Raw genomic sequence first — 12,984 nt, forward strand, 5'->3', positions numbered from 1 at the left:
GTATGCAAAATTGGGAGAAAAAGAAATCCCTATTTCTTAATGTTGCTCTGACAATTAAAAAAAAAATTAATGAAGAATGATTTGAAGAGCATGAGCCAGGGGAAATGAAAGAACCACAGAACCATGTATGAATTTAAATACACATCATAATGCCGAATTGGGATGGGGGATGAGGAAAGTTTTCTTAAATCAGTGAACATGAAAACAAAATGCTTCTGAATGTCACTGAAAGAATGCCACATTTGGTCTGAAAAAATATTTCATAAACTAATTCAGGACTGGAGCTATTACAGTCTGTCCCACTGGAACTGTTTTTTTTTTTTGGTGGGGTATTTTTTTGAGACAGGGAATTACCCAGGCTGGCCTTGAACTTACAATCCTGTTGCCTCAGCCTCCTGAGAATTGGACCTACCCATCTGGAAGGAAATTTAATCCAAAAAAAGACAATAATGCTTGTACTCCAACAGCAACTTTGAAGATCAAATGAGAGCACACAGGAAGTTGAGAAGTTGAACAGAAGCTGGAGTTATAAAGTGGTATGGTTTGGATATGAGCCCCAAAACCTTCTGTTGGAAACTTGGTCCACAGTGCAGCAGTATTGATATCTGGGACCTTTGGAAGGCGACTGCATCATGGGGTCAAATCATGGATTAATGGGTTTTCATTAGAGTGGCTTTGTTATATAAAAGTGAGCTCCCTGGCAAGCTTGCTCTGTCTCTGCCATGTTCCGATGCAGCAAGAAGCCCTCACCAGATGCTGTGCCATGCTCTTGGACTTCCCATCCTCTAGGACTTCCCATCCTCTAGAACCATGAGCTAAATAAACCTCTGTTCTTGATGAATTACCGTCTGGTTCTGAGTATTAGTAACAGAAAACATAAGGTATTAAAATCGTACTTACACATGGTAGGCCTGCAATGTTAGTAACATATTTTAACGAAGCACATGAAATGGCCCTCAGTGTCTCTGAATTCTTTTGAGTTTCTTTAGCTTAATTACTATTACGTAATCACTATTTTATAACAGTTTTATCATACCTCACAAAAAACATGCACTCCTGAAATACCATTTCTACCTTTGTCATTCTAAATTATTTCCTTGAGATATTAGTTTCAACAAAGTTTCATATAAGATGTTTGTGGTCAGAGTAAGATTTCTGATAATATAGCCAATGCACATCACTATTCATACACTGAAGGTCCTGCATTAGGGAACAAAAAGGATACCTAAATTAGACACCTATCTAAGTATATACTTTTCCCTTTAGCAAAGCCATTCTTACATTCAATGAATAACAATGCTTATAAATGCTATAGCAGCTAGTAAGCCAATGGCTATTCTGAATGGAGTATTTCATTAAATGACTTTAACATGACCATATGAAAATGGTTCATCAAAATGTGCGTAATGACCTTCCTCCATATTTGTAACTTTACCTCAATTCCAAGAAATGCCCACTTTACTCGCAGATAATATTGCATTTTAAAAGCTCGTCTGCATTGCTCTTCCTGTCACGAATCAGTTACTGTTTTAAATTAACTGATGTTAATTAACAGTGAAGCTGATTTAGTTCTGCCTCTCAGGTCACTTAACACAAAAAATTTACAACTTAAAGTGTGTGCAACTGACATACAAAACTCTGTACAATGTTAATACTATCTTTCAAATCATTAAATTAGTCCACGTGTTTATTAAAGCTGAAAATAGCATGATTATATGTAAAGCGTGGGACAAAAACAAACCCCTTCATAGTATCTTTGGTTGATGTATGTGTGGGTTTGTTTGTTTACTGATTGATTGATTGATTGATTGATTTTACTGGGGCTTGAACTCAGGGCTTACCTTGAGCCATTCCACCAGCCCTTTTTTGTGATAGGTTTTCTCGAGATAGGGTCTCGTGAACTAAATAGTTCTCTGGCTTCAAACCTGGATCCTCCTGATCTCTGCCTCTTGAGTAGCTAGGATTACAGGTGTGAGCCACTGGCGCCTGGCTTGTATGTGTGTTTTATAAAATAAATTTATATTACTTTCACCCAAGTTGATAAATGAGACATGCCTGCAAAAATAGTTTAAAATATTTGGTATCCTATGGCTCATTAAAATACCAAGCAAAGGAGAATTGTACATTAGAAGTTTATAGTTTGAACATAATAGGAAAAAAATTTTTTTTAAACTTTCACTTTTACTGTATATATATTTTTTTATTACCTTGGTTTGTTTGGGGCAAGTTGTCGACTTGGCCGTCTGATAGACTGGTTTTGTTGTATCTTCATTGAAGTCCTGGGAGATGACCGTGCAAAAGGGTCTGGAGCTGGGGGCTTTTTAGGTATCTTTTTCACCAACCGACTAACCCACTTCTGTTGCTCTTCTGTAGAATTTGCTAGTAACAATAGATTCTTTGCCGTTGATATATCATAATACACTATAAAGAAACGTAACAGAAATTAGTATGTTTAAAATGAACTGAATACAATATTAATGGAGCAATAGTTTCCTAACTTACCTTTGCAAGGTGCTATAATCTCCTCCTTTTTGTCCATGTGATCTTTGTGACATTTAATGTGGCAGCGACGGCACTCTAAAGCAGGAGGGGGTTTAAACATGTGCCACAATGGCTTCATACAAGCCTCACAGTTGGTTGGGAAATGATAAAGAGTAGGAATAAATTCATGCCCTTTGTGGCAAATATAATTAGATTTTTCTCCCACTGGCTCCACTGGAAATTCTTGTTCCTTCTTACTTTCTCCTTCATTGGCATACAGAATCTATAAATACCCAAAAGAACAATCAATGATTTCTAGACAAGTTATTTTTATATGGTAACAATTCTGATAATGTAAATAAAATAAAATTAGCCTGAATTGCTCAATGAGAAGAGAATGCATTTGAAGTTCAAACATAAGCAGGTTTGCTAATGAAGAGCTTAAGTAAACAGGCCAGAAGCAATGATTCACAACTGTAATCCTAGCAACTCTGGAGGTGGATATGAGGGTGGAGGTCCAGGACCCAGCATGGGCAAAAAGTAAGAATGACCCCTATCTCAACCAATAAAAAGCTAGGTACGACTAGGGGCAGGGCTCAAGCAGTAGAGTGCTTGGGAAGCAAGCATAAGGCCCTGAGCGCAAACCCCAGATCCACCAAAAAAAATCCTATACCAGTCCTCTAAAAAAAAAAAAAGATGCACATCTGTCATCCCTTGCTATGTGGAAAACATAAATAGGAGACTCAAGGTCCAGGCTGGCCTAGGCATAAGTGCAAGACCCTATTTGAAAACATCTAAAAGCAAAAAGGGCTGAGGGTGTGACTCAAGGCCTTGAGCACAAACCAAAGCGCTTATGTGAACTGGGTTCGTGCTTCAGTAGGAGAGTGCTCACTTAGCACATGTAAGGGCCTGAGTTCAGTTTCTCCAATGCTCCTCCCCACAAAAAAAAAAAAGAAGCTTATATGAGAAAAGTCATTAGACAGTCACAGTCACTTTGCTTCACATTTCAAAAGAACTGATCCTATTCAAATGCTACCTTCTTGTTTTCTCTATAGTATCTTACTGTGCTTTAGCAAAACCATCAGAATAGGCTAGTAAAAGGTAAAATTGTACTTCATATATAAGAGCTTTTCCCCCCTCTTCTGGGAACAATTGTTCAAAATAATCACCTGTGAGTTGGACAGTGTAGTTCAGTGGTAGATCGATGACCTGGGTTCAATCCCTTGCACCCAATGACCCACCCAAAATAAACAACAACAAAAAATCACCTGGAAAAATATGGCAATTATATTAATTGGCATTTTAGACTTTTTAAGAATAGAAAACTTGGTAATAGCTAAAAGGTCAGCCTCATTTTAAAAAATGTGCTTGGAGAGTAAGGAAGAGAAAGAGGAAAAGATGTGTAATATATCCCAGCTCCCCGACAGTATTTCACTAACAGTGACTTTTGCATAGAAGGAAGTCAACAACAGCTGTTGGTTTGGATAACTGAAAAGCAGAAGCTGTAAACAGATGATTTGGCTTCAGTTTAAATAGGAAGTAGAAGGTCTGCCAGGTACAAAATTTAACTTCATAAGTGACTTTTTAAATTTTCTAGATGAGCATAAAAACCAAAAACAGGAAAAAGTTCTTCATTTTTTAAAATTACAACCAACCTTGAGAAAAAGAACAACAGACAAGAAACAGTATATGTAGTAAACATACTACAGGCTTTACAAGTAAAATAATAGAGCAAGGAATGAAGATGTTCCCAAATGTAGTAAGCACAACGATCACGAAAGAATAAACCATCTTTAAATGGTACTGAAACAGAAAGGTAATCTGAAGGAGCCAATGAAAAAAGGAATTCAATATGCCATGTCATATAGAGAACCAAGGATGAAAAAAAATAAAACTACGCTTACCTGGAATATCCTTGGAATTTCTTTAGCATCTGCTCTGTATACATCTGTCTGTGTAACTGGCCGGACATGAAATAACTTGCTGTAAGAGATTTTTAATAAAGGAATAACATATTACCCAAGGATACTATTACAGCAGTTATTCTATCCTTACACCAGAAGTTAAAAATTGACTACTTTGGCCCACGGTAGCTCAAGGATACCTTGTATTAATTTAATCATTAGTTCTAAGATTTTCAGATATTTCCAACAAGTCAACTTTTCTAATTAGTTTCAGAAAACAATGTATTAAAGATCCATGAAGTAAAGATGCTTTAGGTATAATCTATCCCTGACTTTCATCTGTATTAAAGAAATCATGAGATGTTATCATATGACTAAAAGTACACTGCACTAACTTGACAGAAAAGATCATATTACTCTTATCAGACTTTAAAAGACAGTCTCTCTATATTATAGTAAAAAACTTACTCTATATCTAAAACCATGTAAGGATTAGATTGTTCTTTATCTTGTTCGCTGTCATAGAAAAGAATCTTCTTACTGCTTACAATCACATACTGTAAAAAAAAAAAAAAAAAGGGAAGAATCAAACATTGAACAGTTATTACATACCATATTTACTGATTTTCTTTTAAAGGAAAGATAGTATTAGTGATAGAAATCATAAGACACCAAAGTTAAGTAACTGAAAAGTACTGATGTAGCTTTAGGGAAGTACTCCTTAAAATAACAGTACACTTGTTCACAGACACTTTACTTATTTTTGTTGCAGACACTTTATTTCATTTCATGGGTGCGGGGGGCAGTACTCAAGACTGAACTCAGTGCCTCACACTTGGTAGGTGAGTCATTCTGCCAGCCCTGTTCTAGAATATTAAAATAAACCAATGGGGGAGGGGAGGAAGAAATGAAGTCAAATATATTTTGAATGGATTTAGCTTTGGGATCCAACAGCATCAGTAATCATATCAAAAATGAAGGAGGGCTGGGCACATGGCTCAAGTGGTAGAGCTGAATTCAAAATCTAGTATGGCCATAAAGGGGGTAAGAAAAAAGAACATAATGACATCAATAATCAAAGGAAATAAATAATAAATGGGTCTATTATATCCAGAGCTGTTTTTCTAACAGGAACAACAAAAGAACAAAGGTGAACAGCTTTATGCTTGACTAATATCAAAACCTGTCTTATTATTAACAACACATGAAGAACAAAACATTTTTTTACAAACATAAACAAAATTATATCATTTTTTGCAATGTTGGGGCTTGAGCTTAGGGCCTACACCTTGAGCCACTCCACCAGCCCTTTTTTGTGTTGGGTTTTTTCAAGACAGGGTCTCTTGAACTATTTGTACAGGCTGGCTTCAAATCTCAATCCTCCTGATCTCTGCCTCCTGAGTGGCTAGGATTACAGGCGTGAGCCACCGGTGCCCAGCATATCATTCCAAATTAGAGAGTACATACATAAAAAAGATTTGTGTCTAAAAGTTTTAGGCATAAAACTCCAGTGACCCCAAAAGTGAAATGTCTGGGGTTAAACCTGAAGCAAAAAAAAAAAAACAACTATATTTAAAAATACCAATTACCTTTTTAACCCATCCAAATTTCTTGGTGTTGTTTCGCACAGGCAAAGACAGCCATCCTTCTAATCTTGATTCTATAAATAAGCACAGATATGAGGATAAATGTAGTGATTCTCCTTAGACAATGAGGAATTTAATAAAATTTTAATCTGGAAGCCATAAAACCAATCAAATATGCCCTTCAGAATTTATCACTATTACCTATGTACAAAAATAATATAGGATCAGTAGAAGCAAGCTATGCAATGCAAAACAAAAATTCAAGTTATGCCACATTGAAAATAAATATTCCATATTATAAAGTCTAACACCCAGTTGATTAAATTCATGCATTGGTAAAATTCAGGAGAAAAGTTGCAAAAACAAAAATGAAACAAAAAACCCAGCTCTGTATTCTTATGGCTATATCTGCATTAAAATCCTTTATTTTTCCTTCAGAAAATGGCTTGCCTATAAAGATCTAACATACATCTTTGAGAAGAAAACTTTTTAAATCAGTGTTCAGAGAATAAGGACTTTTAGAATGGCTATACTAAGATGAAATAAAATTCTGAAAGTTATAGTTTAAATTTGTTTAACAAGCAACAATATAACCAAAAGATTTCTAAACTACAAAATATGAAAACCAGTAAAATTCTAGTTCTACTAAGAAACATGTCTAAGTCCCTTGACTTTGTTCAAATACATTTGATCAGTGTCTTTTTAAATCAGTATCTTTTAATGAAATAAACAAGTGAAGTAGCATTTTGGGAAGTTACTCTAGTAGTACAAGTAGCTACCGACTAATATCTGTTCTGTGTCAACTGTGATCAATGCTCTACATCAATTCTCTACACTCCTCACAAAACGACACACAACAGGAAATACCCTAATTGAGATGTGGAAACTGAACTCTGGGCAGCTCACACATGGATGCCCCTTTGACTTAAAAAGAAAAGCAACCAGAAGTCCTTTCAGGGTAAGGACTGGGCCAAATTGTCTTTCAAGGCCTAGCACATGAGGAACAGGTAAATACTCAACGAAAACCTAAACACATTCCCTGAATCAGTCTACATGGTTTTTTTTTTTCTGTACTGTCACTCCTGATAGGAAATTTCGAAAAGAATTTCTTGTTTAAAAATGGATGAAACAGGGTTGGGAGCATGGATCAAATGGTAGTGTTACCCTAGCAAGTGTGACACCCTGGGTTCAATCCCCAGTATGACATTTAAAAACAAAGGAAAAGAAAGAAAATGGATGAAACAAGCAGTAAAACCATATTCTCTTCTTAAGTCATATAACTATAATGTACTGCTTCATTTCTCTTAAGTTGGCAAAATATATGACAAATTACAGTTAGCAATGCCATGTGAAAAGACCTTAAAAATGGATTCTTTGGCATGCGTCAGCTTATTTTTAACTGGAGTCTATAGCAGCATGTCAGAGTTAGTGAATATTAGTTATTGTTATAAAAATGTTTCAAAATGACTAAAATTAATGTTAATGTGGAAAACTCCAAAGACAAAAAGATTTTTAGGATGTCACCTGTACCATTAGGTTCCGATGAAATGGGTAAGTAAGGCAAAGATTCTTCTTCTGAGTCAGAATCAGAGTCAAGGAGCATGTGAGAACCGGAAGGCTTAGTGGCAATACTGAGGGAAGTAGAGGATCGTTGGTACGTGAATGACATGGATTCCGTAGTGTGTGACTGAGTGAAATGAACTAAAACACCCAACATGAGGAAGTAAGAATGCAGAAAGAAGAGAAAATAAATGAAAGCTTAAAAAGAAAGCTACTATATAGGATATCAAATGAGTTAAACATCTAAACATGTGGAGTTTTCTTTTGCATGTTTTTAAGTGAAAAATATTGTCAAAAATTAATGAATACAGTCCAAAATGTTATTTGAATCCCCACTCCAAGGAGTAGGTTTCCCTTGAAGAAATGATAAACATTTTTCCTCAAAAGCAAAGTCAGGCACAGGACTTAAACAATCACCTCATGTATATGTAAGATAAGCATAAGGGCTGAAAGAGCATCTGTACCTGGAAACCCATCATCTGCCTCGGTGTCCCCTGGTCCACTGCCTACACTGGAACTGTCCAAGCCAATGTGCATGGCCTGGAGCTGGGAGCGCAGCTGCTCAATATCACTGTCCTTACTGTCCAGTGTCATCTGCAGTTCAATTCGAATCTGGCTCTCTTCAGCTATTTGCTATAAAAAAATTAAACCAAAAAAATTGGATATGTCTCATAATTTTGTATCTTGGTTCAGTTATAAATATTAACCAAATACCCACAGACATGAAAATAATTCTACTTCTTAAAAAAAAAGTCTTCAATCTAAAGTCCCAAAAGTATTCTTACAGCCTGCATTTCATTCAGTTCTTTCTGATACTTGATCATCTGCTGGGTCAATTTTTCGCGTTCAGATTTAAGCTCCATATGTAGCTTTCTATTCTCCTTCTCTTTCCTTCGCACATCTGTATCACTTCCACGCTTGACAGGTTCTTTTCGATTCATGATCTCTGCCAACTTATTCACAGCCTTAAAAAAACATAAACATAAGCCTAAGTAAAAATAATTACGTTGATGATTTTTCAGTAACCTTATAAACTGCAAGTTATACAACCATTAATAATCTCCTTCCCCATACACAGGGCTACAAAGAAACACTTTCTATATTATTTCAAATATACTTTCTGTGTTGCTCATTGTCCTCCACTGTACACTCCATCAGTTTTTCTTTGTCATGATTGCTGAGAATGGTAATTTAAAATGTTTATAGGGGTTGGGGATGAGGGGATGCAGTTCAGTGGTAGAAAGCTTGTCTAACATCACAGGCCCTGGATTTGATCCCCTACACATTCATAGGCTTGATCTAATGTCACTTTGTACTATTTCAACTTTTGTTCTAAGAAAGACTTTTTGTTGTTGTTGTTGTTCCTTTTTTGGTGGTACTGGGGGGTTTGAATATCATGCTTGCCAGGCAGGTGCTCTACCACGTGAGCCACACCCTCCCCACCTTCCCCCCGTCCCTGAGAGTTTAATAGGCAGATGTTTCTTCTTTTATTCTGGAAGAATGGAATTCTGCATCGGCATTAAAATATACCTTGCTAACAACAGAGAATGGTAACTAGTACCCACACACATTTGGGGAGCTGGCCAAGGGGTGGTCAGTAATCACACAAGCCTTTGCAGATTAAGTTTTCAGGCTTTCAGCAAATGGTCACTCTTAAAAAACAGAAAACCTTCTTTGGGTTACAATAAAAAAACTGAGAGGGAATGCAGAAAAATTAACAATATTGTTCACAGATGTTGGGTTAGATAATGTCCACTGAACCTAGTTTCTCCTGCTCTGGCAAAAATCAGGAAATTATTCAAATATTGATATATCTAATGACTACTGCTTTCAAGTTGCAATGCTAGAAGTAAAATGTAAGAAAAAATACAATTCAAATCCCATTTCAGCTCTAGCGCCGGACCTGAGTCTTGAGTGTCCTCTCTGTCAACAGCTGCTTCTCAAACTGTGCTTTGATAGCTGCGGCACTTATCTCTTCGTCTTTCAGCCTGGATAGTTCTGGAACATGCAAAAATGTTCACATTACACCGGTAACTACAGCAGGTGACAGACATGCGGTATATGAAAAACAAACTTATCATTAATACATACGCTCTTGAGCATCTTTCAATTTGTTGTTTAATTCTTCCTTCTCATTTGCAAGATTAGCAACATCACTAGTTAGTGTCCTATTTGTTTCTTCAAGCTAAGAAGTGGAAGTAGAAAAAAAAGGTCACATCCCAATTTATAAAACTTAAGTCATAGAACAATGATTCAAAGTTCAGAACCCCAAATATCTTTAAGCCTCTTGTTTTTGTACTACCTTACCAACTTTGCCCCTGATGAAAACCTTGTGCTCAGTAAGATTTCAAGTGCCCCAATGCCAAAAATTTGCCCTACTCTTACAAATCCTTAGCAGTTTTCTAAAATGAGAAAACCACAGAAATACAAAGCCCTGCATACCCACCATGAAGAATAGACAAATTTTAAAATCATAATATATCTCTGAAAATAGTTTTTAAAAGATAAAATTTTACTGAGCAAATTGACATCCTTTTTAAAAACTTAGCCAATGTTAATTGTACAAAGTGAAGGGTTTCATCCAATATCCTTTTTGTATTCCTTTCAAATTCTATTTCTATTCTTCCTTCCTGAAGTAAATTTTATTAGGAGTTATGCGTTAATCCTTCTCACCCATGACTGTTTATTATTATTGTTTATATAATGTGGTTTCATTTGACATTTTTCTTTTTTTTGTGGTACAGGGTTTGAACTCAGGGCCTTGCACTTACAACTTGCGCCACAACCCCATCCCTTTATTGTTTCACTGTTTTCTGAATAAGGTCTCACATTTATGCCTGTATTGACCTAGACTGCAATCCTAGTTATGCTTCCAGTATAGCTGGACTGACAGGTGAATACCATGCCTAGCTTTTTCTGACTGAGATGGGGCCTCACTAACTTTTTCCAAGGCTGGCCTTGAACCTTGATTTTCCCAATCTCTGCCTCTTGAATAGGTAGGATTTCAGGTGTGAGCCACAATGCCTGGATTTATGTTATTTTGAATCATGCTATATTTATCTTTCTGAAATTGTTTTCACTGAACATCATATTAAAGAATTAAACTGCTATCCAAGCATGGCAGTGCATACTTGTAAGCACAGCATTCGGAGGCTGAGGCAGGAGGATTGTGAGTTCCAGGACAGCCTGATCTACATAGTGATACCCTGTCTCAAAAACAACAACAAAGAATTAAAAAGAATTATATAATATATATATATCTTTATAAATGTGTATATAAAGATCTAATTAATTTTAATGGATACAACAGTTTCAGCTCTACCACTTTTAATATATCTAGTCATGCATCTATTAGTACGACATCTGAATTTTTGCTATTTACAAATATTTAGGTTGCTATAAGCATTGTGCCATTGTTTCTCTGGCATATCTATCTTACTGTGGACCTTCTCTGGACTGCACTACATACTTAGAAGTTTCCTGGAAATCCTGGGCTATTTATTTACTACACTATACTAGGCCAAAGAAAAACTTCCTTTACCAGGTACCTATCAAACACTTAAAATTGTCAAGTACCAAATTTTTGTCATGTTATGGGTATGAAACAGCATTTCGAAGCTGTTCTGTCTAGTCTTTTGCTGAAAGCAGTGAGGCAAAGCAGTGAGGCAAACATAAATATGTATTTATGTTTTCTCTTTGATAGTTTTCTTGTGAAACACTTAACCTCTTCTTATTCAATTACAGTTCTATATGATCCCCATATAGAACTTTAATAAATATATTGTAACTATCTTCTCCCTGTGCTTTATGTTGTCTTCTGTCATACCTAAGTTTTAGATTATGTTCTAATAGCTTGACATTTTTATTTTTCATATTTGGTCCCTAAGACAGCTAGAACTTACTTCTGTGTGTGGCATGGGAAGGATCTAATTATATTCCTTTCCACATGAAAATATACTTATTCCAAACCATTTATTCAATCCGTGTCCTTCCCCTTGGTTCGTGCACTGCCAAGCACATGCCAAGTTCCTGCTGTACAGGGATCTATTTCTGGCCTCCTTATTCATTTCCACTGAGCAGGACTGGACTGCCCTGTCCTAACGCCACACTTTCCAGTTAAGTCTAGCATTTCAATAGTTCTGCATAATTGACAGGGTTAACTCAACTTCTTGGTATTTTACTTTTCTCTACAATTTTTCCTTGGTTAGACTCTGACAAACACAGAAAAGTTGATGGTTATTTGAATTAAAAATCTGGTAGCCAGCACAGACATTTTTTCATTTAGATCTGTGACACTGTATTAGTTCTTCTAAAGGAGGTTTATGATATAGCAATTTAATTATAATCCAAAAAAAGTACCACGAGTTTCACTTACAGATGCAATAGTAGCATCTTTTTCAGTAAGTTCCTGTTTGTGTCTAGCCATCATCTCTTTGATCTCCAGCTCTTTCATGATTTTCTCTTTTTCCAAATCAGAGTATTGTTCTTCAGCAATTGAACGAGCCAGCTGCTCAGAATCTGCCTTGGTCAAGGTGATCTCCAGCTGGGCAGCCAAGGAGTCCCTATATTTTAGAGATACAGCATTTACAAAATTTTTTAAAAACTGTCTTTTGTGCTGGAGATTGAACCCAGGGCTACACACTTGCTCAGCAAACACTACCACTGAGGTAAATCCCCAGTTCCTTTAGACATATATTATTTTAATGTTCAATTTTCACTATGAAGTTAAAAGGTTTTTGTCTATTTGACTTCAATAGATTTTTATTTGGCGAATTACCCAGCACTGTTCTAGGAGCAGGGCACACACTTACGAACAAGGGACAGGAAGCTCATTCTTACCTTTCATCCTGTAATTCCTGTTTCTTCTGCTGTAATTCTTTACAAAGTTTGGTCTTTTCTTCACTTTCTTCTTTAAGTTCCCTAACTTGTGTTTTATACAGGGTCTAAGTAGCAAAATGCAACAGAAATATGCATCATTATCATTAAGAACACTATCTCTACATTTAAAATCTATTTAGACAAAAACTGAACACATACAAATATTTTCTTAATGTTGAATAATGTTGAATTCCTGAGCAAATTAATAATTTAGTGGGCTCTCCTATTTTCTAGGGATCAATTGATAAACTAATAAAAAAGTTCAGCTAGCGGCTGGAGGTGTAGCTTAGTGGTCGGCCCAGTAAGTCCCCAGAACGCTCCAACAGCTGAAAGAGTCAGCCAACAATTTAAAAGCATGACTTTCAGCTGGATGTTACTGTACTATTTCTCATTAAATTGCATAGATTCATATGAGGAACAAAGAGTCAAGGAAAAGCATTATTAATTTGTAAAAGAAAATTCTGTTGACTTAACGGAACAGAGGTGACAATTTCTACTTCATATTTTAAAACTGATCTTAAAAAAGTAAAAGTGTTAAAATGACAATTTTATTTATTTCATTATGAAAATATATT

At 35.9% G+C, this 12,984-nt stretch overlaps 1 protein-coding gene across 1 annotated transcript in view; it reads right to left on the reverse strand.

Moving 5' to 3' along the window:
* Rock2 (Rho associated coiled-coil containing protein kinase 2) overlaps positions 1-12,984 on the reverse strand; it is a 157,585-nt gene that overhangs the window by 8,848 nt on the left and 135,753 nt on the right. Inside the window, exons 22-32 of the mRNA XM_020161447.2 lie at positions 12,371-12,474; positions 11,907-12,093; positions 9,623-9,716; positions 9,435-9,529; positions 8,317-8,496; positions 7,996-8,164; positions 5,975-6,045; positions 4,854-4,942; positions 4,386-4,464; positions 2,503-2,764; positions 2,208-2,421 (exon numbers count right to left, since the gene is read on the reverse strand). Coding sequence (XP_020017036.2) covers positions 2,208-2,421; positions 2,503-2,764; positions 4,386-4,464; positions 4,854-4,942; positions 5,975-6,045; positions 7,996-8,164; positions 8,317-8,496; positions 9,435-9,529; positions 9,623-9,716; positions 11,907-12,093; positions 12,371-12,474 — 1,544 coding nt within the window. The remainder of the gene's footprint in view (positions 1-2,207; positions 2,422-2,502; positions 2,765-4,385; positions 4,465-4,853; positions 4,943-5,974; positions 6,046-7,995; positions 8,165-8,316; positions 8,497-9,434; positions 9,530-9,622; positions 9,717-11,906; positions 12,094-12,370; positions 12,475-12,984) is intronic.

The sequence above is a fragment of the Castor canadensis genome, chromosome 12 (genome assembly GCF_047511655.1).
Source record: "Castor canadensis chromosome 12, mCasCan1.hap1v2, whole genome shotgun sequence".
Classification (NCBI taxonomy): domain Eukaryota; kingdom Metazoa; phylum Chordata; class Mammalia; order Rodentia; family Castoridae; genus Castor; species Castor canadensis.